The 22603-nt window shown below is 31.4% G+C and overlaps 1 protein-coding gene and 1 long non-coding RNA gene across 13 annotated transcripts in view; one reads left to right on the top strand and one right to left on the bottom strand.

The window, feature by feature from the left end:
- LOC107973643 (uncharacterized) overlaps positions 1-22603 on the top strand; it is a 156880-nt gene that overhangs the window by 41554 nt on the left and 92723 nt on the right. For all 7 annotated transcript variants that reach the window (XR_008546812.2, XR_010150122.1, XR_010150123.1 and 4 more), the window contains one exon: positions 19691-19807. This is a non-coding gene — a long non-coding RNA (uncharacterized LOC107973643). The remainder of the gene's footprint in view (positions 1-19690; positions 19808-22603) is intronic.
- SCN1A (sodium voltage-gated channel alpha subunit 1) overlaps positions 1-22603 on the bottom strand; it is a 139918-nt gene that overhangs the window by 6810 nt on the left and 110505 nt on the right. For all 6 annotated transcript variants that reach the window (XM_024354710.3, XM_024354708.3, XM_054679923.2 and 3 more), the window contains exons 19-26: positions 19685-19805; positions 17813-17967; positions 16171-16344; positions 13784-13906; positions 6548-6829; positions 3807-3860; positions 2123-2260; positions 107-211 (exon numbers count right to left, since the gene is read on the bottom strand). In XM_024354710.3, coding sequence (XP_024210478.3) covers positions 107-211; positions 2123-2260; positions 3807-3860; positions 6548-6829; positions 13784-13906; positions 16171-16344; positions 17813-17967; positions 19685-19805 — 1152 coding nt within the window. The remainder of the gene's footprint in view (positions 1-106; positions 212-2122; positions 2261-3806; positions 3861-6547; positions 6830-13783; positions 13907-16170; positions 16345-17812; positions 17968-19684; positions 19806-22603) is intronic.

Below are 22603 nucleotides of genomic sequence, written 5' to 3' on the forward strand. Positions count from 1 at the left end.
AAAGACATTTTTTCTACTGGAAATGTTAGCTACTTTCTTTTTTGTGAGACAAGCATGCAAGTTTTTGTTTTTGTATTTTTCCCCCATATCATTTGATATTTCTTACTCCTGGTCGAGGTATAGGCTTTTGCGGTTTTTTCGATCCTAATTTTTTCATTGCATTATAGTATTTCTTCTGTTCTTCTGTCATAAAGATGTCTTGACCTCCAAAGTATAGAAAAGAAAAATCAAACTGGTTAAAACTGTGTCCTTTTGTACATTTTTTTCAATGTTAAAATAGAAAATGGACGGCTAAAAAAAATACAAAATTCAACTGCTTAGTATAATTATATCTGGGATTTAAAATGTAAAAAAATTGTACTCTTTAGGTATGATAATATTTAATTCCCCAAATAATTCAAAATGGACTTTATTATTATTATCTTATGAAGACAAACACCCCCAAATCTCAAAAAGGTTAAGTATTTTACCCAAGACCTTATGCTTAGTGGCGAAATTTGGTTCACTGAGATAATAAATACTTGGTACCTTGTACTATACATACTACCTTTATGATGTTAAAGGCAATAATTTTCTTATTTAAATGTAGCAAAGAGTTAGAGGATGTATACTGCAAGACAGTTTGGAGTTACTCATTAAAAAAGTCACTCTAACTCTGTCAAGAATTGGAGGAAAGGGATAAAAAGAAAACTGGATGAGTTAGTGAGAGATTTAGGGGATAAATCAGAGCTCATAGCATAGTAAGTATGGGACAGACCAGTAGGGATAGAAGATTGGAACACTGGCAAATAAGTGAAATAGAGTAGCCTGATATTGACTTAAGAATACTACTGGTAATAAGAAAAGGGAATTGAGGGGAGAATGTTCTGTAGTCTAAGAAAGCACTCATTCATTATACAAAAAGCAAACCTACTGAACAAGTGAGATGAAGCAACAGTACATAAAGGAAGAAATACAAATGGCCAATGAGCATTTAAGAACATGTTCAAATGTAATAAAATACATAAAAGTCATAACAATTAAGGTTATAAAAGTCATAAAAATTAAAATTAAATACAGTTTTCACCTATTAAATATCAAATATTCAAAAACAGAATGTTTGGTGACAGTGAGGGAACAGTGGCATGGGTGTTCATACACTGTTATTGGGAGTTTGAGTAGTTATATTACTCTAGGGGAGTAAAATACTTCATTGTGGGAATTTATTCTCAGGAAATAATTAAAGCCTTATTTTCTGTCCCTCTCTCTTTTTTTTGTACAAAACTTTCAACAAGGTACTATTTAAATCATTAAAGATTAAAAACAATCTAAATTATCAACCTACTGGGGAAAGAATAAGTAAATTATGATAATGCGTATATGAAGACTTAACAAAATGAGAAAATACTTATGTTAAGTCTAAAGTGGAATTTATAATTATAGATAAAAAGTACAACAATAAGAGTATGTGCAGAAATACTCTGAACAGAAAACAAAATGTGAATGGCAGCAGTTACTTCCAAGTGATGATATTTATTTACTTTCCATATGTTCTATAATGTACATAGGTAATTGGGACAATCAAATGAGCCTTATAAATGATAAATAATAGTCGTACAATTCAAGACTGAAAGGGATAGCTTGTGATTAAATATCTTGGAGAAAGAAATGGGAATATATAAAAGAAATCAATGACAGAAAAAAGCATAAAAATAAACACTAGAAGAAGCTTACATCCAGTGCCTAATTTATTGCAAAGAATTAGTTGGAAAATATATTTTCAAGGGGGAGTGGGTAGTTGTAGGGATAAAATAACAAGTTGCTTTTGGGAAAGAGGCATATTCGGTTGCTTTCTAGTTTTATTCTAATTATTATTTTTTAAAAGATAGAAAATGTTTCTTGATAATGAATAAGAGGAGGAAAAACTTTATGAACCTATGAACAAGAGTGTGGACCACAGTTATTCTTAGCTTTCTATAGCCGGAAATATATGGATAGTGAATGACAGAGGAAGAGGAAGGAAAAATCAGTTATAATATATACTCCCATTTTGTTTCTAAATTCAAGTACTCATTTGGCAGAGAAAACACTCCAAGGAAGAATTTTCTATCTCAGTGGGAGAGAAAATATTAGAAATACTTATCTTCTTTTTCTGCTGGTTGAAATTATCTATGATGACACCAATAAACAGGTTCAAGGTGAAGAAGGACCCAAAGATGATGAAAATAACAAAGTAAAGATACATGTACAGACTTTCTTCATACTTAGGCTGGAGTTCCACCTACCAAAGGGGAATATTTTGTAAAATATTACCATACATTTTAGTGCTGGAAATGTCACTGGTGCTTTTTCATAACAATAGAAAAAATTATTCTTACTAATATGTCAGCATTTTTTTTTTCTGAATCAACTACCTCTAAAAAACATCCCTGAAATTGGCCTTTAGGGATGTTTTCATGTGAAAAATATGGCTACTATGACATTCTAAAATCTATTTTTATAACTATAAATACAAATAATATTCTTCCATTTGAACAGTAATGTGCTAAATTTGCAAGCTTTTAAGGTACTGAATTTTAGTAATTTTAAAATTATTAATAAAAAATTTAAAACTGTAAATATCTATAGGCTAGGTTTAGAAACAGTCATTCATGTATGCATGAAATAATGTAGCAAATAAGAAATGAGTTGTTCTTTCAGATGTTTGGCACTTTACCCTAAAGTAACAGTTATTGAATTTTTCAGATTAAGTAGACATAGATGGACAGTCCATTTTATAAATCCTCAGTTGATTATTTAATTCCTAGATTGTGCTTAAAACAAATGGGCTATTACTTATAATTTAGTAATGGACTGAAAGGGTCACTATAGTTTTTTAACAGATTCATGTCCTTCTAAAAGCAACAAAGTTAAAAACCAACTAAACACACAAAACAAAATATAAGTGACAAAGTGAAATAAAACAACTCTGGAGGTTATCAAAATGATATTCAACATAAAACTAAAGCTATTTGAAATGCACTTCAAGAAAGATAACATCAAACTCTATCAGGTTGAAGACTGCAGGGACAGAGGTTATTCTTTATGATGATAAACTAAACAGATGGGACTTGAGAATAGAAAGATGAAGGTTGATAGAAAATACTACATCTTACAAAGTTTCGAAGAGCAAAGTTGGAATGAGCATGAATTTCAGTTTAGGTCATGGAGCCTGAAAGAGGCTGAAATCAAATAAAATAGGTTTATATTTTGGTGATATACACTTAAAGGAATCTGTTGGCCACAGAAGTGATTGCAACATTAGTAAAGGCTCCAGTCAATTTATGAATGCAAAAATCATATAAAAACATTCTTTTATATGGTTTAAAATAGGATTAGTTGAAAGAAATCATCACAGTAATCTAAGGCTGACAGAACAATATCCATAACTTTTCATGCTGTCTAATATGGCGGGTGACTATACATTTCAACTAATGATAGAAATCATATATTTCTTCAAATTTGGTCCTGCACACTAAAATTACTACTAATTATATAATGTGTGGATAAATAGGAAACAAAATAGAAAATATTTAAAAGGAAAATATTTGTTAGTTACTAAATACATGAATTTGTTACTTTGGTTTTCAAAATAATTCATGTGTTGAATTATCTTAGTAAGATCTTTCTGATAAACATTGCTATGCTTGAATATTTACCTGTGACACTTTTTCCCAAATATTTTAAATCAAGATAGAATCATTTCATTTGGTCATTTATGCTTTATTCGATTAATTTTACCACCTGATCAATATTGTAAAAAGACTTAGAATACAAGGAATACTTACATTTCTGGAATCAACTGCTGCATACATTATATCCATCCATCCTTTGAATGTGGCCTATTAAGAAGGACATGCATGTTTTACTTTGGAGTAAAAATAATTTAGACCTGATGTTTAATAAATATTCTTACTGATATAATTTTCAAAAGGGAATATTTTTGAAAGACATTTCAAAACAAATTTTACATAGATTTTGGACCAAGACAGTATTTTAGTATGGCTTTTCATTTCTAGAACACATATTGAACAAAATGGCCATTTGATATATCCTCCCCCTTGATAACCAACTCACAAGCACTTTTCAATTCTTTAGAGTTCATGGTGTCATGATATTTAAAGCAGTATTAAAATTTGCTGGAGCACTTTTTAGAAAGTCTTACAAATGCCAACACATGGGTCAATAGCTCTATCAGCCAAATAATTACAACTTAGATCTAAGGATCATCTGCTAAAATTTATCTGCAGGGTGATCAAAGTGATTGAAAATTTAAGATTTCTCTTTACTGTAACAATGTAAGGATAGTACCAGGATACATAAAGGCAGGGTTGCAACTATCCTTTTAAGAATTTTGGAGCAAAACATTTAGAAATACAATCCTTTTAAGAATTTTGCATCGAAACATTTAGAAATAACCCCCATTCTATTTTCTTTCTGAAATTCTTGAAGATAATAAGTTAATATGAATAAGAAATGTGAACAATAGTACAGCAGACACTTGACACTCACAGGATGAAGGATACTCAGGCTAACAATTTACAGTAATTTGTTACTTGTCCTGGGGCATGAATTTTGAGTCCTGTGGGCCTAAAAGGATTATCCCTTAGCTAGTGAGGGAGGTTAGCAAAGCCTTTAGCATCTGTATCACAATATATCTTTGTTCTGATAACACTAACCCTTGTGAAGTGGTGGATATCATGAGACAAAAGCTAAGCAAGGGTGTGGGTGACAGCAGTGAAAAGAAAGTAATGATTCCTAGCTAGAAAGTACAAGGCTTTTGTATATGAAAGAGAGAGAGATGTGTTAAATATGTCAGTGGCTTAGGTCAATGATAGAACAATTCCATTACACACTTGGTATAGAAACAAAAAAGTGATTCAAGGGACCATTTCAATGACTTACTAATCAATAGAGAGGTGATTCTATAAAAGCCAAATGTGAAGCAGTATTTTAGAGGGTTTTTTTTTTTTTTTTTGGTGGCAGAATTTATTTAATAGCTTTGTGCAGGACCATCACTGTATTTTCAGAATTGCTTACATTTTAAAGGATTGCTTAAAATTTTTAATTTTTCTTTCCTCAAATTTATGGAGGAAGTGGTTGCTTTAGTGATATTTACAAGTATGGTCATTAGTTAAGGGTTAGAATAAGTGCCCAAATAAATATCATCATGTGTCGACAATTTTTAAAGAAAGCATTCTTGCCAGATTTTTTTTAACTTTTATTTTTATTTGTCTTTAGAGACAAGGTCTCACTATGTTGCCTCCACTGGTCTAGATCTCCTGGCCTCAAGCAATCCTCCAGCTTTGGCCTCCCAAAGAGCTAGGATTACAGGCATGAGCCACCATGCCCCACCCGTTCTTACCAGATTTAAAAAATCTCTATTTTAATTGCATGAATATTATTCAGAGTAGGTAAAAAATGTTAAGAAGAGAAATAAGAATTTCCAACAAAAAGGTGGGAAGAATTTGTAAAGTAATCATAGTCGACACCTCTGGAAGAGCTGCAAAAGGGTTTTGACCAGTGTTGGTTTGTTTGCTTAGTTAGTCTTCTGGTTGAACAGTTGAAATCATAACCTTGGTGAGCAAAAATTGATTTCTGCCCTAAAGACAATGTAGAACCACAAGGGAAGAAAGAAATTGTACAGTCTTTTTTTTTTAAGCTGAGTTTTCAAATAATCTGGACTCTTATTTTATTCCCTGCTTTGTTGTGGTGCTGCTGCAGCTAGAAGCAGAATCAAATGAAAATGTTTAAAGGGCTACCTTTTTTTAATATAAATTATAAACTATTTTTCTTGGAGACCCAGTCTTAGAGACCTAGTAGTGAAAACATTAATATTTAGGACAAAATAGACTTAAATAATGGTGCTGAAAGGTCATTTGAGATAAGACAATAGCTGCTTGTGCTTCATTTTTGTTTCTAGTTGCTTCCAGGTATAATTCTCTCTCTTTTTTTTTTTTTTTTAGATGGAGTTTCACTCTTTGTTGCCCAGGCTGGAGTGCAGTGGCACCCACCACTATGCCTGGTTCTAATTCTAAAACCTAAATGTCATTCCCCAAACTTTGATCCAAATAATAGAACTCAGCAGCAGTTAATCCCTACCAATTAATTACAATCCAATTAGGTGTATTAAGTGTATGTGTTTTGGAAGATGATCTATCTGTTAAGTGTATTCCATTTTGGTAGCTGATCAGGGAAACAAGCCTTCTAATCACAATAAAAAATGGCAAAGTTACTGATTTATTAATTTACTTGTTTATATAGAAAGAGCAATATAGAAACAAAGAAAATACAAGAAAAAAGACAAAGAGGTCTTTGTTTGGTCTGGTCACTACTGACTATATCTGCAGTCCTTACATGTAATAAAGTTTTCACCCATCTGGGCTCATAAACTTGTACTAACAAATTGAAATTTTTTAAATAGAAAGAAATATATACTTTTTCTTAGGAACTAAATAATAGATGTATGTCATTATTTTGTTATTATTCCAAACAATAAAAATATTCAGAGAAAATAGTGTTCACTTACAACTTGAAGCAAAGAGAGATACCCAAATCCTACATTATCAAAGTTTACTTTCACATTTTTCCATCGAGCAGTCTCATTTCTTTCTATTAGTTTTAGGCAATCAGTATGATTATTCACGTCTTCGATGTCAAACCTGTCACCAGTTGTGGTGTTAATACAGTGGTAGAATTTGCCAGCAAACAAATTTACGCCCATGATGCTGAAAATTAGCCAGAATATAAGACAAACCAGAAGCACATTCATGATGGATGGAATTGCTCCTAAAAGGGCATTCACAACCACCTAATACACAAATGGAAAAAAAGAAAAGTCAGAATTCTTATCTGTTAATAAAGAAAAAAAATTCCCCTAGTAATCTCTGGTCTTTCCATTCTTTTTTTCTATCAATGCTATTTATTCTAGGATATGTAAAAGCAAGGTTCAAAAAAATCTTAAAATTCATTTTTTTTTCTTAAGCAATACACTTAGGAAAACAACTATAGGCAATATAACCAAGAAATGAAACAAAAATGTTTTTAAAAAAAAGGGAGGGAGAAGCATTAAAAGGTTAAAGGAAAAGGAAAATCAGAGGAACTTGATGCCAGATGAAGTCAGAATTGTGTTGTTTATCAGAAAAAAGAAAAGTTAAAAAGCCTATACAGAAGTTTAACTCATTTTAAAAAGGCAATATATTAAAGAACAAAACTAAAACATTTGGACCTGAGTTGATTTGACCAATATATTTTTAAAATAACTTAAAAATTCAGATGATAAATATAAAAAATATTATTAAATACCTAATATAATTGTCTTTAATTATTCATGCATTGCTATGACTAATAATTTTTGCATAAGAAGCAAGACAATTTGCATTATGTATTTCATTAGATCATCACATCGTTTATTTCAAGCTCCAGTCATGTCAGTTGTTTCATTTACTGAGTTTAATTCAAAAAACTTATTTCAAATGAAACATAATGGAAATCATTTCTTAGGAAAATAAGAAAAAGAGGGATGCCATACATAGTTCTCAAATCTGATGTGATCACATGAAGTTCTGTGTTCAATTATTATCTACTTTTTTTTTTTTCTATAGAAGGATGTTTTCCCCCTCTTTACTTCTGGACCACTAGTTAAAAATCTTGAGTGTTCATGTTTGGAAACAACATAGGGATGGCTTCCTTGCTTTTTCCTCCATACCTCCCACTGGAGCTGCACAGGAGTGGCTAAGAGGGAAGCTAAAAACAGACCCTAAAATGCTTATAAGGGGCAGCTGCCTCAAACTTGGACATTAATAGCTAAGTTTAATTCCACCTATGTGCTTGTATTATTCTTGTCAGTCTGATCCAATGGAAGTAGTCGTCAAAACATCTTCTATTTGCCATTTGATGCCAGTGTATTTTTAGAACAATTTTTTTTAACTGCCTGTCTGAAAAAAAAATACATGAGCCAATTTCTTATACTTCTGATCCCTGTTTAAAGCCTGTAAAGAACTCTAGGCCTTCTGGGGAACATAAAACAGTGTGATAAGTGGGCCAAAGAAAATAAGAATACCAGTAATGACAAAGGTGGAGGGGATGAATATGAAAAATTAATTTGGTTGAGTTATCCAGGCAGAACCAAATGATGTGGCCTATGCAACTACCAAGCTGACACGTGACACTTTGCCTTATCTCATCTGACTGTCTGCATTAATACAATGGACTTCATAAATTCTCGTTTTATAATTTATTTTAAATGGATGAATAGAATTAGATTTCTTTCAGATTAGAGATTTGGAAATTGAAATCAAGTTACTATTTCCCTTCTTTTCTGAATATTTTGTCCACTATCCAGATTACAATGCTGTTTCTAGTGTGTATACACAGAGTACTAATTAAAATATGTATTTTGCCTTCAACACCCAATTTAGAGTATGAGCAGAACACTGATTATCTATACCTATTTCTCGATTTTCTTTTCACATTACCTGTCTCACATTTTTTCTTCGAAACATTTCTCAGCTTTGCCACCTCTTTTCCATTCTCACAGTCACCACCTAGAACTGCCCTCTGTTATTTCATACTTGCACTGTCATCTGTCTCCTAACCTTCTCCTTCATTTAATCTATGTAAGATGAATTAATCTTCCCCAAGTCCCACTTGAAAGTTATTTATTGGCTCTCTGGTAACTACCAAATATTTTTCTTACCTTGGTATTCACATCACTCCACAATCTATATTTCCAGTTTTAACTTCCCTGGTCATCTATACTTCATGCCACTTCAATTAATATAATAACCGTGTGCTAATATAATTGCCAGGTGATTGAGATGGCATTTACATTGAAATTCCTTGTCTAATAGCTCCTCTTCTGAAATACTCTCCCCTCTCAAAGGCTTTAGTTCAAATAGCACTTCTTTCATGGAGCCTAACTTTGTCCCCCAGTTTAGCCTCCAAAATAAAGAGGAATGTTTTCCCCTTTGAATTCAAGAATCAGAATTCTAGTACTGAACAGAACTGTACAGATAATTCAGTATTGCCTTCTCATTTGGCATATGAGAAAAATGAGGTTAAAACAAGTTAAGTTCAGAAAGTAGCCTATAAATAGCATTTAGTGCTGTTTCCAGTCTACGTGGAAGAGTTGCTCCCACTTATCTGGTACCCATATTACTCTGTACTAGAGTTCAGTGTAATCCTGACAGATTGTAAGATTTTCTAAAAATTTAAGTTGCAAAAATATGTTCGTGAATCTTCCAGGGCCTTGAGTGTCTTGAATATAAGAACATACCAGAGAGCTTTGAATATAGGAATAAAATAATGGTTGACAAAAATGAATGGATTAATGAAGCAAAGTTTAGATTGGTATTTATTGATCAAAGCATAATTTTTAAATGTTAGAATATTGGATGAGAATAATTAAGGAACTGAGCACAGGGAGAAGTTTGTGCTTAGGTAATATGTTTGAGAGGTTTACTTTGAAACTGGGGATTGATTTAGAGTTAAAGCGAACTCTATGGAATTTATGATGCAAGCATGTACTCTGCAGCAGTGCACTTCAGGATATGATTTGCAAAGTTGGCATACATTTGGCCCAGAGAAAAGTTTTATTTTTTTTGTGAACATAAAAGAACCTTATCTTAGAAAACATCTGGCACAGTATTGGGGAGTCTATTATACAAAGCTATAGTCATATTTATGATGTATTAAATTAGACAATGAAAGATCATAGAAAAGATTGTCTTTTCCCAAGAGTTCCAAGCCATTCCTTGGTTCAGCAGAGAAGGAGGTGTATTAACTTTTTTCAGTCTCAATAAAGCTGCAGTAATTGGTTCTCATGGGGGGAAGAAAGTAGGCAGAATTAGTCTGAATAAATTGGAAAGAACAAATTGAACTTTCAGGCTACATGAAAGGAAATGTCTGAGAAAGGAGCTATCTTAATGAATTAATACTGTACTAGAGGTTGTTTCTTCTCAGAAGCTTTTTTTTCAAAACAATCATCAAATAAAGTTTCTCTACTCTAGCACAACCAATTCTATTTCTGGTTCATTACCTGCATTTTTAAAAATAAGTCTACACTAAATGAAGGATTGATAATTAAATATGCAAATTCACATTAGAAATTTTCATACATGCAGAAATGTCTTTTTATCTGAATTAATTACTTTGAACTTCAAATCAACACTATTCATGAATTCTAGTGCTTCTCTAATAGAAATAAAGAAAATCTATGTGAATAAAAAAAAAGTGGGCAAAGTAGGAATCATCCATTTTTAAGTATAAAGAAAAATAATAGAATCTTTCTTAAAAATCTAAAAAAATTATTTTGTGGGTTTTAATTAAGACAGGTTTTTTGTAAGCTATGATATATTGGTGATCCAAACAAAAATTCTGACTTTTTCTGTCTCTCAAATATAAAAACTCTTCTTCTTGTATAATACACTTAAACTTTAAGAATAAATAAAATGTAGAGTTATGTTTATGTATGTTTTCACTGTGATATCTTTTAAAATCCTAGAAAGTTAGTTGGGAGTTACTTATTCTAAGAAGTGAGTTTATGCCTTAAATTTTATCTTAATACTCATGATAAGACTTTTTGTTTTATTTCTAGGTGTGTATTCTATTCTGCATAATTCAAATAAGTGGATTCTTTTATACTAACTTTTTGTTTACAACACAATTCACATGTGCTTATTCAACTATTAATATATTTTTGCCTTGTTAACATTTTGAAAATAACCCCATATGAACTTACACAATAAAAAATGAAAGTGGTCACAATCAATACCAGTCTTATGAAACCTGAAATATTGCACCCTAGTATCTGCTCATACATATCAATAATCAACTGATGGTATCTAACTGGTAATTTTCAGGACCCAGACCAATGTACTAAACAGCAGGGGCTGTATGCCTCAAACAGTATCATGAGCTTAACAAGTTAAATTGTTTTTTCACATAATCATTCTACACCAGGGTCCCCCACCCTCACCAATCCAGTAATCTCCCCAAAGATGGATAACTCCATATACACATAACTAAATCATATTCAATGAAACTTAATAAAGATATCAACCATTGAGGTTAAAATCCACAGAGGGTAAATTCATAAAGGTTTTTTTTTTTTTTCAAATGAAATTTAAGACAATTGAAAAGAGGGGATTAGGATGTAAATTATGTATTTTCCCTACTGTGGTGCATTAATAGTACCCTTCCCAATCCCTCCCTCACCCCACTACACATAAGTCACAGTGCAAGGATTAAAGGTAGCAAAAGGGGTAATACAGTACCCATAATAAAGGGCTCAGGGGAGGAACCAGCGCTCCACCCCATCCAAGTTGGAGCAAGATTATCCTATACAAAATAGAAATATATAGTTTGTTATTAGTTAGAAATCTGATATGACAGAACATTTGGTGTTACTTTTTGTTCATGATGCTCTCCGTCTGTTTCCCTATCCATTAAGACTTGAGTTCTTTTGAAAAAGAAGGTATTTAAGATTTCCTAGGTTAGGAAATTAAAAATACAAATTTAAACACAAATTTTATTTTACCCTAGATATTCACGACATCAATTCACTCAGTTTAATTTTACAAGTTGAAAAATTTGGACTGGAAATTTGAAATACAATAAATGTTTAAAAGCTGTCAGCCAGAAATGTGCATAAAACATGCAAAACACAAAGTGCAACGTGATGATAATTTATTCGTTACTTTCTAACTTCTTATCAAGCACTGTACAACATGCTTTATTCAGTAATGTTGCATAAAAGCACATGCTTTGAAAAAATAACAGAACAACAAAAATAAAATGAGTGCCTGAGTTACGCTTTGACGCAGCTATTGTGATTTTATGCTGCTAGGGCAAAGAATTAAATGAGAGTTTCTGAGTATGTTCAAATCTCACTTCCCAATCATAATCATCATTCTTATATCCAACCTCACCATCATTAATGATTATATTTTTACAAAATAAAATATCCAAACACTAGAAGTATAAAAAATAGAATCAATTATAACGTTATTTTGACTCTACAATGCCAAACACGTATTGAAGAGATTAGTCATTTTAGTGCTGTCTGTATGTTGTCATTATGAGGAATAGAGCCATATTCATAAGTCTGACCATTTAAACTATTAGTTATATCACTATCAGCATTTATAAGGATTTTATGTGTAAAACTCCAAGTTTCAAAAACTAACCTCTTTTAATATAAAAAGCATTATTGATTAGTAATTATAGATATGGTTATTTCTGAGAAAATTAAAAGTATACCGATAAGATCAGCTTTTTTATAGAAATGAAGTGTAATGTATGGAAATATCTGAGCACTTGACCAATGAATTTAATAAACTTTCAAATGGTCAAATGTATTATAAACCTTTTGGTTTATAATATTTTCAAATGTTTAGCATTGTTCAGATTTCACAAACCATATAAAATATATTTTGATTCAGGCAACATGTTTTCAAGTAGAATGTACACAAATGACATTTTTTTCTCCAGAAATGAAACTGCCAGTCTGAAACAAAACAAAGTGACATTTAATTGGAAAACAGACTTAATTCTTATATACCCCAGAGATAATTTCTGTTAACATTTTGGTGAAAATTTGAGGCTCTCTGTGAGAAATAAAAGAGGACTACTTGTATTATATTGTTCTGAGTTGTTGATAATGAGGACAAAGTTTTCATATACGTTAGGGAAATCTAAGACAAGTCCTACGTTCTTACAAAGTGACATTTATAATAAGACTTGAGAAGAGAACATAAGGCTATAAACAATCTACAAAGTGCAAATGGAAGTCTGCAATACAGCTTAGTTTCCATAAAAGTAACTACACCTTAGGAGGTGAAAGAGCAATATTTTTCTATTGGAATCACACAATTCAGTGTTTTGTTTTGATAATTTTTTTTTAAAAAGCAGAACTAATTTTTTATATTATATATCTATAAACTAATGCTTCATGCTGTAAAAAAAGGCATAGAAAATAAGTCAAATGGCAAAATTTCTAATCTGTTATGAATGATGGAAAATGATTATTGCATCTTTGAAAAGGATAAAATAACATTTTGTGTGACTCTGACCAATAAGATGCAAGTTAAGGTTAATGTATAAATTACCTATAGTAATGAGTCAAAATTATATTTTCTGTTCATTATAAGTGTTTTACTTTATTGTTATAAAAATGATGTGGATTTGTATGTAATCTTTAAGTTAGTATTACTAGTTTTATAAATTCAGTCAACACTTAATATCTAAGCATCTCACCTTGAATATATTCAAATAATGCAAACTTTGGCATTATACAGACAAAAGTTTTAACAACTCCTTTCATTTTTTTCTTAACACTCATACTTAGGCACATGTGTGATTCACATTATTTTCAGGAAAACTCGTTAAGTACAGTATATCATCACAAAGAATAAGTACCTGATATAGAATTTACTTTAGATTACCATTATATCATTACACATAGTACTTTAATAATGCATCAGCTTTTTTTTTGTATATAGATTTGTAAGGAAACTCCCAAGATGGATTAGGAAATAAAGTCATTTAAATAAGCACAGCAGATAAATGATATTATATCATTTCAAGAGAGGCCTATTTCTCTTGCATATCACCTAGAAGTAAATATGCAACAGATAAAACAATAAAGTAGCAATTTTGCAAGAATTTGCCATTCCTTTTGCATGCATAGATTTTCCTTTTTCTAAATTTAATTTAGTTTAATTTTGGCTATATACAATACTTCAGGTTCTTTCATTTTTCTTACCCTCATCCCTTCAAATCGAGATAAGGCTCTTAGAGGTCTCAGAGCTCTTAGTGTCCTGAGAGATTTGATGGCTCCAAGTTCTGAGTAACCCAAGGCATTTGCTGTTAAACTGACCAATGAAACCTGCACACACAAAAATAATAACAATTAATAAATAGAATCATCAATGTGTAGTTGCTGTTTAATACAACAAGTATAATTTTTGCTTATAATTATTCAGAGGATAAATGTTCAGACATTTTCAGTAAACCTTTAAAAAATTAAAGAAATATTTTCAGTTTGATGTAAAGGATGTAATTTTTAGGACATTAATTAAAAGCTAGTTGAAAAAAAATCCTTAAATGTCATATATAATTTATCAACTGAATAAATAGAAAAAAAAGCAAAGTAAAAATTAGTAAAATAAAAGAAGAAATCAAGGTGGAAAAAAATTCATTGGCTATTCTTCCTTTATTTTATTAAGTTGCTGTTGAATTTAAGGCTTTTCTTGTAGCTAGTTATAAAATACAAAAACTGCTGTTGTACTAAAAAAAGCAGGAAGTTTCTACTGTGCATCAGTATATTCAACTAATTATAATTGATATTCTCAGAAATTAATGAACTGCATCAGTTTTGAAGGTGATATTTTGTCTTGTTAATACCTTGCATTTTCACTTGTTTATTTTTACATAAGTAACTTAGAAAGAAATTCCATTACAAAACTTCCTCAATATTTTTTATACTAATTTATGGCTTCTGCCATGATATCTGGCCCCAAAGGGCCAATCAATGAATATTTACCAAATACACAGCAATAAATTTACTTCATTTGTATTCATTTGTAGGTAATATACATGACTAAAGGAAAAAATCTTACGTATCTAATTCTCTAAATAAGGAAGTTACCAAAACTTTGTATTCAAGGAAGATTACAACTTATTTGGTTAGAAAGAGGCTAATATTGGAGAATTCCACATATACTGGACACTATTTTTGTAAACTTTTCTTTTTTAAAATGTATTAATTGTATCATATTTAATATACTTCTTACATTATTTGAGATGTGCTGTGATTAGTCTTTTTATAGAGTGCTATACTGATCTTCATTAAAGAATTAAAACAGAACATTGAAAATAAAGATATTATTGTTACAAACTACAAAATTCTCTATAAAATTATTTTCTTAAAATGTTTCAAAAATGACACTAAAAAACTTCCACGAAAAAGCTGATGTGTAATAAACATAATTAAAAAAAAACCGTCAGGAAGTTTTAAAGGGTTAAATTACATTTAGATTTAAATTATAGTGTAAACAATTCTGAAATTGAAACATAATGTAACTTCTAATGCTTGAAACCTCAATATTAGAAACTTTCTCCCTTATTGATGTGATAAAGCAATTCTTCCTTTGAGATTTCTCTCAATTGGCTCATTTCACAGTAACATTGTTAAGTTTTTTAAATAGCTTAGTTTTGCCTTTGTTCAGGGTCAAGGAAATACAATGCATGAATGATTCTTAGTTCAAGAAACACTTTCCACAAGAAACCCTCATAGTCTTGCTGGGTTAGTATCTTTTTGGGGTAAAACTACTCAATATGAAATCAGGATAGTTTTGCTGTAGCTTTCTAAAGCTGAAATTTTGCCAAGTTGATAATAGAAAACATGATGCTTAACTTTAACACATCTTGAAGTCAGTCACTTGTTTTCAGTAAATGCAGTATTAATCATTGGGGATACAAATTCTATAAAGGGCTGTTTGGGCTTGCCGTAAATCTAGTTTACATTCTAGGAAAACTTTCACTGCTGAATAAAGTAGACTTCTCTTTCCCTACACTCTACATACCTTACTCCCTATAATGAAGTCATAATCCATATAATCTACTATTTAAATCTACTCTTTAAAAAGTTTGAGTAGATCAAAGAGAATTTTTTTAAATGACTGTAGCACCCAATAGCATCACTGTTTTTATTGAGTGCCTTTAATACTGTACAAGTTGGGGGTCAAGAGTTTGGGGCCAAGAAACTAACTCAGTGGCACAAAATGAACAAGTGATGGTCCTGGGATACAAACTTGAGTCTGTCTGACTCACAACATAAAGGATTTAAGCAACATACCTTTTAAGTTCCCTGTTTCACTACTTTCCCTACCAACTGCTGATGTGTTGTTTTTTCTTTAGCTTTCTCAGATAACTAGAGAACTACCATAGATTCCATCCCCCAATGCTATTTTAAATCAGAATTAAATTAGCCCTTGTCTTCCAGAAATGACACTCTCATTGCATATATGCGTTTAGTGGTTATTATAGTCTGTCAACATAACATAGTGGTCTGAGACTCACTATTGTAGAATTTGAATATAAATAAGACAAGCTACCTTGAACAGAGACAAAAATATGAACGATACCTACATCAACAATTAAGAAGTCCAGCCAACACCAGGCATTGGTGAAATATGTTTGATAGCCATATGCCACCCATTTTAGAAGCATTTCCAGAATGAAAATGTAAGTGAAAACCTTGTCAGCATATTCCAACATCGTCTTAATCGTCTTTCGCTGATCAATATATATATCTTCAAATGCCTATAAAGAAAATGTTACACATTATTAGCTTTCAAAAATAATTTACTCCATAAGCTATTTTAAAAATCTAATCATATGCATATGACATTTCATTGCAATAGGAGGGCAGAGAAACAGTAGTTACTGTTACTTTTTTTTTTTTCCTCGCAAAGGTCTTTTACTTATTTAATCAGGGGAAAGACTATTGGTGGAAGAAAAAGAAAAGTATGATTCCAATGAATTAATTTGACTTAGTCAGGAAATAGTTCTTGATGTTGTATCCTGATGTGGCCATCCCAACTTGAAGTTATATATTCCTTTTGTTTCATTTATTTTGCTTCCTTCTATTGGCTTTTTTTTTTTTTTTTTTTTTTTTTTTTTTGCTATAGAAAGGAGGTTGAAGAAATAACGAAAGCTTGTGCTTTTGTAAAGCAGAAATTGTGATTGATCTTCGCACTCTCCAATTTGACTAAATAGTTGGGTTCATCTGCTTTTTTGTTGTTGTTGTTGTTTTTTTTAATAGTTTATGTTTCTCAACAGACATACAGCGTGACAATGATTAAATGAAATTACTTTTCATTTAGATTCTAATATATATTCTTCTATTATGAACCTCTTGATGTTTCACTTCTAAGTATGCATTCCTTTCAATGGTGAAAGACTTCTAAAGTAGCGTGTAGAAAATATTTCTTTCTTCAGAAAAATTACAGGTAAATATATGTCTGTGTTAGAATTATAAAAAGTTAAAGAAACTTGTAACACACTTGCATTTCAATCAGGCAAACTGTGTTTCTCTCTCTTTCTTTCTCTTTTTCTATCTATGGTTTTTCCTTTGTGTTAGTGTTTCCCTAAAATGCTATCTGTATGTTTTATTTATATTTTTATAAATAATTTTCCTGTAAAAATAAATTGATTCTGATGAAGTGAGCACCTTGTTATAAAGATAAACCCATCCTTAAATGAATCTCTTGGGCATGCTGCCCAATATTTATTGTTACCAACTTTCATTATTTCCTAAGTAGCACAAAAATAGTGAGCACACAATTGGAAAAAGACAGAGAAGTGGTCCCTAAGGACTTACTACTGTCCATCAAGAGATAATAATAATAAATACCATTTGGAAACAAAATTCATCAGAACTCAGAGAATATATATTCCCATCCCAGGGCTTCCAATAACTTTTTTAAAATTAAACAATGAGTAATTGAATATTCACATCCTTTGGTGTTAATGAGTAAGCTGAAGGGCTACACTTTCTGGGCTATTTAATAGTAAGCAAAAATTAATGATTAGCTTCTTAAAATTATATTTACATACATAGAAGTTAATCCAGAAATATAGAGTTATAGAGTAAATCTATAGAAGATACAAGGTGGGATAATTAAAAATGCATTGGATACTAAGACAATGAAACAAAGGATTAATAAGTCATCAGTATTAGAATGTTCTAAAAATTAGTGCTGTATCACCTTTTCTTAATCTCACTCACCAGAGCACCACTACTAAGGAGAATCATGAAAACAATGAAGGTCTCAAACCAGTTATGTTCAACTATTCGGAAACACGTCCTTCTCAGGTTCCACCATTGTTTTCCTCTACCTTCTTCCACATTGATTTGACAACACTTGAATCTTTGTACACAGCCTGCAGAAAGTGTTGAAATAAAAGTAGATAAAGTATCTCTGCTTCCATAATATCCTTTAGCAATGTCCTTGTCTTGTCTTTTTATTACTATGCTCATCTCTGTCTTGCTAGCATAGCTCTCTAAGCCTAGAGTAGTAAGAGCACATTCATCAGCTGTGTGAAGTTGTGGAAACATTCAGCCACTTTAAATGGTGCCCTAGCAGACAGTATTTGCTTTGTCTGCCTCATAGTGTTATTGTCCAAGAGAAACTTTGTAAATTACAAATAAATGTGAGGTAGCTTTTCCTTGTACCATATCATCCTGTTGCACTCTGTTGAAGTCACTCCAGAAAAGAACTTTAAATTGGACATTAATAATGTTAAGCAGAAAACTTCCCTTTTATAAAGGATATAGAGTAAAAATGTAGATCTCTTCCAACAATGCTGCATTTGTTACCATTTAGGATTTTTTGTGATGTGCCTAGAAGGGCTTATGTAATTTGCAAAATTAATTTAGTTCACTAAAATCTAATTTGTATGATTTGGCTTTGACTTTTCATTGCCTTCCTCACACATTGCTTTCACTTAGTCTAAATGAAATCAACAGGTACTTCTGAGTACCACTGTAAGCACAAAGGCACTTAGGTACACACACAAAAAGGCACAGAACATGTACCTTACTTCCAAGAACCTTACCAAAAAAAAAATCTGGTTTTCAAAAAAAAAAAAGAAAAAGATATAAATACAGGATCCCTGCTCCAAAGCAAAAAAAAAAAAAAAAAAAAAAAAAAAAAAGGAAAGATATATTTGAAGAAAAAGGAGAAAGGGAATGAATGGAGAAAAGGAGGAAGAAAAGAAGGGAAGGAGGAAAGAAGGAACTAAGGAGTGAAGGAATGGAGGAAAAGAAGAGAAAAAAGATAGTAAAGTAACATGTAACTGTTCAAAAAGAGAAAGAGTTTTCATAGGATAATGTATGTTATCGGGTAAATTAAATGGAAATACTTCTTACAGCCATTCAGAGGAACAAGCTGCTGTTCCACCATGGTCAGATGAGGGCAGTTTTGAAAAGGACATTAAGTGATATGCATGATTTGTATAGGGAATAGAAGACTGAAGGTATACTAGGCCTATGAAAAAATAACATCAAATAGAAAGTATGCATATTTCCAAACCTCAAATTCCCAGGGATATCAGACCACAGGAAATATTAGTTGTAGGAAAAACATATCTCTTCTATCTATTGCCCATACTGCACCAGGCTCAACTAGTGACTGTTTAGGTATAGAGTTTCAAGGGCAGTATTTATTCCTCATTTCATCCAACAATTATTGGAAACTGATGTTTTCATTAAAGAAACACAATTTAGCACTAGCAATCCATTTAGTTTTAGCAGTCAGAAAGTTACTTTTAAGGCAAATCCTGTGTAGGATCATTTTCAGTAGTGTCTAAGATGCCAACTTATTGTGAAATCACTACTTAATTTAAAAATATAAGTTAGAAGTTTTGATGGTACTAAAATATTTTTCCTCCATGTTCTTAATCTCTTCCACATATTGGGCAGATATAATGAAAGCATGACACTAGACTTTAAGTTTTTTTGTCTGTCAACATACTAGAGGTGATTGAATTATATCTATTACAAAGTGCCATTTTATTATATGTGATTTATTTTAGCTGACCAACAGCTAAACAAGCTGCACTCCAAATGAAAGATTAACATTAGGATTCTTTTCTTTACCTTCAGTGAAACAAGCTTCTGGTTCAAGGGTTTCTTCAGGTTCCACTACGGGCTGTTCTTCTGCAGGTGCACCGATGTCCACAGTGCTACCTTCTGATGAGCTACTGCTTTCATTCAGTTTCTGTAAGTGAGATGGACATAGAAAGTAAAGTCCTTCAATTTTAGTAATAAGTTGCCTGCCAAGAAAGGATTATTACTATGAATTTGTTTTTTATTCTTCTTGAGGTAGAGATATCTTTAGAGAAAAAGAGAGATTGAATAAGAGGAAGAAATAAGAAAATCATTGTCTGTGCTAACCCTTTTACCATAATTCACAATGTAAGCATGAAATCAGATTGCTATGTTATGAGGTTACAAAAGGCCATCAGCCACGTGTACTGAGCAAAACACTGCCTTGTGGATTAGAGAAGCAGGGGACAGAAGGAAGAGAAGAGGGAGGAAGAGAAAGGGAAAAGGAACAGGAGAGTAAGGGATAAGGAGCAGGAGAGAAAGAGAAACCTTACCTTAGAAGAAAATAATGTCGTTAGGTTATTCTGCAGTTTAATGTTTGACTTTACATATTTCTTTAACAATGTCTTACCTGTGTGTACAAATACTACCTGTTGTTTTCACTTATGTTACTAAGATTCATGGTTAAGGTGTTCAGAGTTATTTACTATAAATGTGGTCGTTTGGAGAGAAATTGTTATAAAATATGTCAAAAATTACATCACTAAACAACCTTAGAGATATTAAATAGACATCTTCAATTTCTGGCAAATATTTTAGAGCCTGAAGTGTTGTAAAATGAGATAGTGTGTGGGAAAATTCAGTTTCCTCTGACAAATCATGTTTATGTTAATATGCCATGTGAAACTGAAAGAACAAAATCTAGTTAACAACAACAATAACAATATCCTTCATATTTTGACAATAGTGATGGGATACACATTTCTCTTTCTAGAGTTCTCAGAAGGCAAAGATGGCAGAGATAATAGAAAATATTAACTAACATATTAAGATAGGAAAAACTCATGACGCTCTTTCTGAAGACCAGCAAACTGGCTTATAAGTTTTTGGCAAGTGTAATTAATTCATTAATTTATTCAACTAATATTTTTTGAACACCAACAATATGCTACCAGCTGAGTATTCACTGATAACTGAAATATCTATTGTCCTTATTGGAGTATCAAATCTATTACAGTATTTTCTAAACTTCAGGCTTATGTAGACCCGACAATAGGCATTCAAGTGCACATAGCAACAAGCCATTCAACCCGTTATCACAATATTGTAAATAGTAAAAATTAAACACAATATTAAAATTGTTAATATGAATTTCACATACATAGGAGAGTGTTGATATTTCAGTAAAAGTTTCACCAAAATATTTGTATTTGCTTGAAGAAGGATAGCTTATATGTCTGGGTCCATATCTAGTTGCCTTCTTTCCTTTCCTTTTAATTTCTTAAAATATAAAAACTTACCTGACAATTACAGAAAATTAGGACCTATAATGGCATGTAGCTCTGTCATAGCTCTGTGAATTCAGGTTGAAGATGATCTTTGAAATTACAAAATATTTCTCACTGAAGACTAATTTCAACATTCTAACACATATTAAATAGGCCTGCATACTATGCTCAGAAGCTGAAAAGTTGATTGTTCAACATGATAGACAGTAGTAAATAGATCATAATCTACTTTCGGGTTGCATTTAGCTTTGACTATCTTTGTGTTCTGTTCTAGCATTTGCACTGAATTTAAAACATATCCAGGAATAAGTCATTGGTTTCTTCCTCTGACAAACGAAGAGAATCACCTAGTGGCAGGCGTTAGTCGCATTCTCAATCAAACTACTCATAACATCACATGATCTTCTGAAGAAATTCTTATGTCTTATTCTCAACATTACACAGATTCATCATTTGGCCATAAAGTGATAGGCTCAGACTTGTCACTTCAACAAGTGCCTTCATATTTTAAAAATGACCTTGATTGGCACTATCCGGGACATAATGAAATTCATTACATACTTTATAAAAACCATGTGAGCAACATTTCATCACCCATTGTTCTTCACTGTAGAAAAGCAAATGCCCATTCTTCATGAAACAGTTAGAGAATGGAATTTGAGAATTTTAACAATTTTCGCCAAAATTAATTAAGAACTAGAAAGGATATTATTTCCTGTGAATAAATTTGTATGGAGAGGCATTCAGGTACAAAGAATTATAATAGCAAATCTACCTTCTATATATATAATTGTTATCTGCTAGGTCTGATCCCCACATAGTTTTCCAGTCTATATCAAGACTCACAAAATAATTGAATATTAGCATAAAAATCTACTCTTCATCAGTATAGGTTGTCAGTAATAAGCAGAACAAAAAGTTGCTGAGTAATTAATCTTCATGTAAGTGCCACACATAAATGATTGATTCTTTGCACATAAGTGTTTTATCCAATTGTAAGGTAAATTAGATCCTGGCATGAACATGTACATAAAAATTGTTCTTCCTTGATTACTAGTAATATCATGCAATTGTTATTGCATGATATTAAAGTATACTGATACACTGATAATAAAGTATTGCCAATAACTAGTTTTGCTTTTTTGCCAACCATATTTGTTTTCTTATGAGGAATACTACTTTTAATGATACCTCTGAAGCAATGATTTTTATTCTGCCTTTAAGTGAAACCACTTATTCATTTTATGAATTAAAGCATTGTTTTTTACTTTTTCTAAGACAAAGACTTATCTGACTTACCTAAGTTGTGACTATTTTCTGTGAAAATTACAAGAACCCAAAAGACCTTATGTTACTTTTTGACACATTTTCAAAATGGCATTCTCTGAAGAAGACAAATAGATCAACAGTTCAATAAGTTTTAATATTCAGATATTCATCTTATATTTCTTATTTAGACATT

The sequence above is a fragment of the Pan troglodytes genome, chromosome 13 (assembly GCF_028858775.2).
Source record: "Pan troglodytes isolate AG18354 chromosome 13, NHGRI_mPanTro3-v2.0_pri, whole genome shotgun sequence".
NCBI classification, from domain to species: domain Eukaryota; kingdom Metazoa; phylum Chordata; class Mammalia; order Primates; family Hominidae; genus Pan; species Pan troglodytes.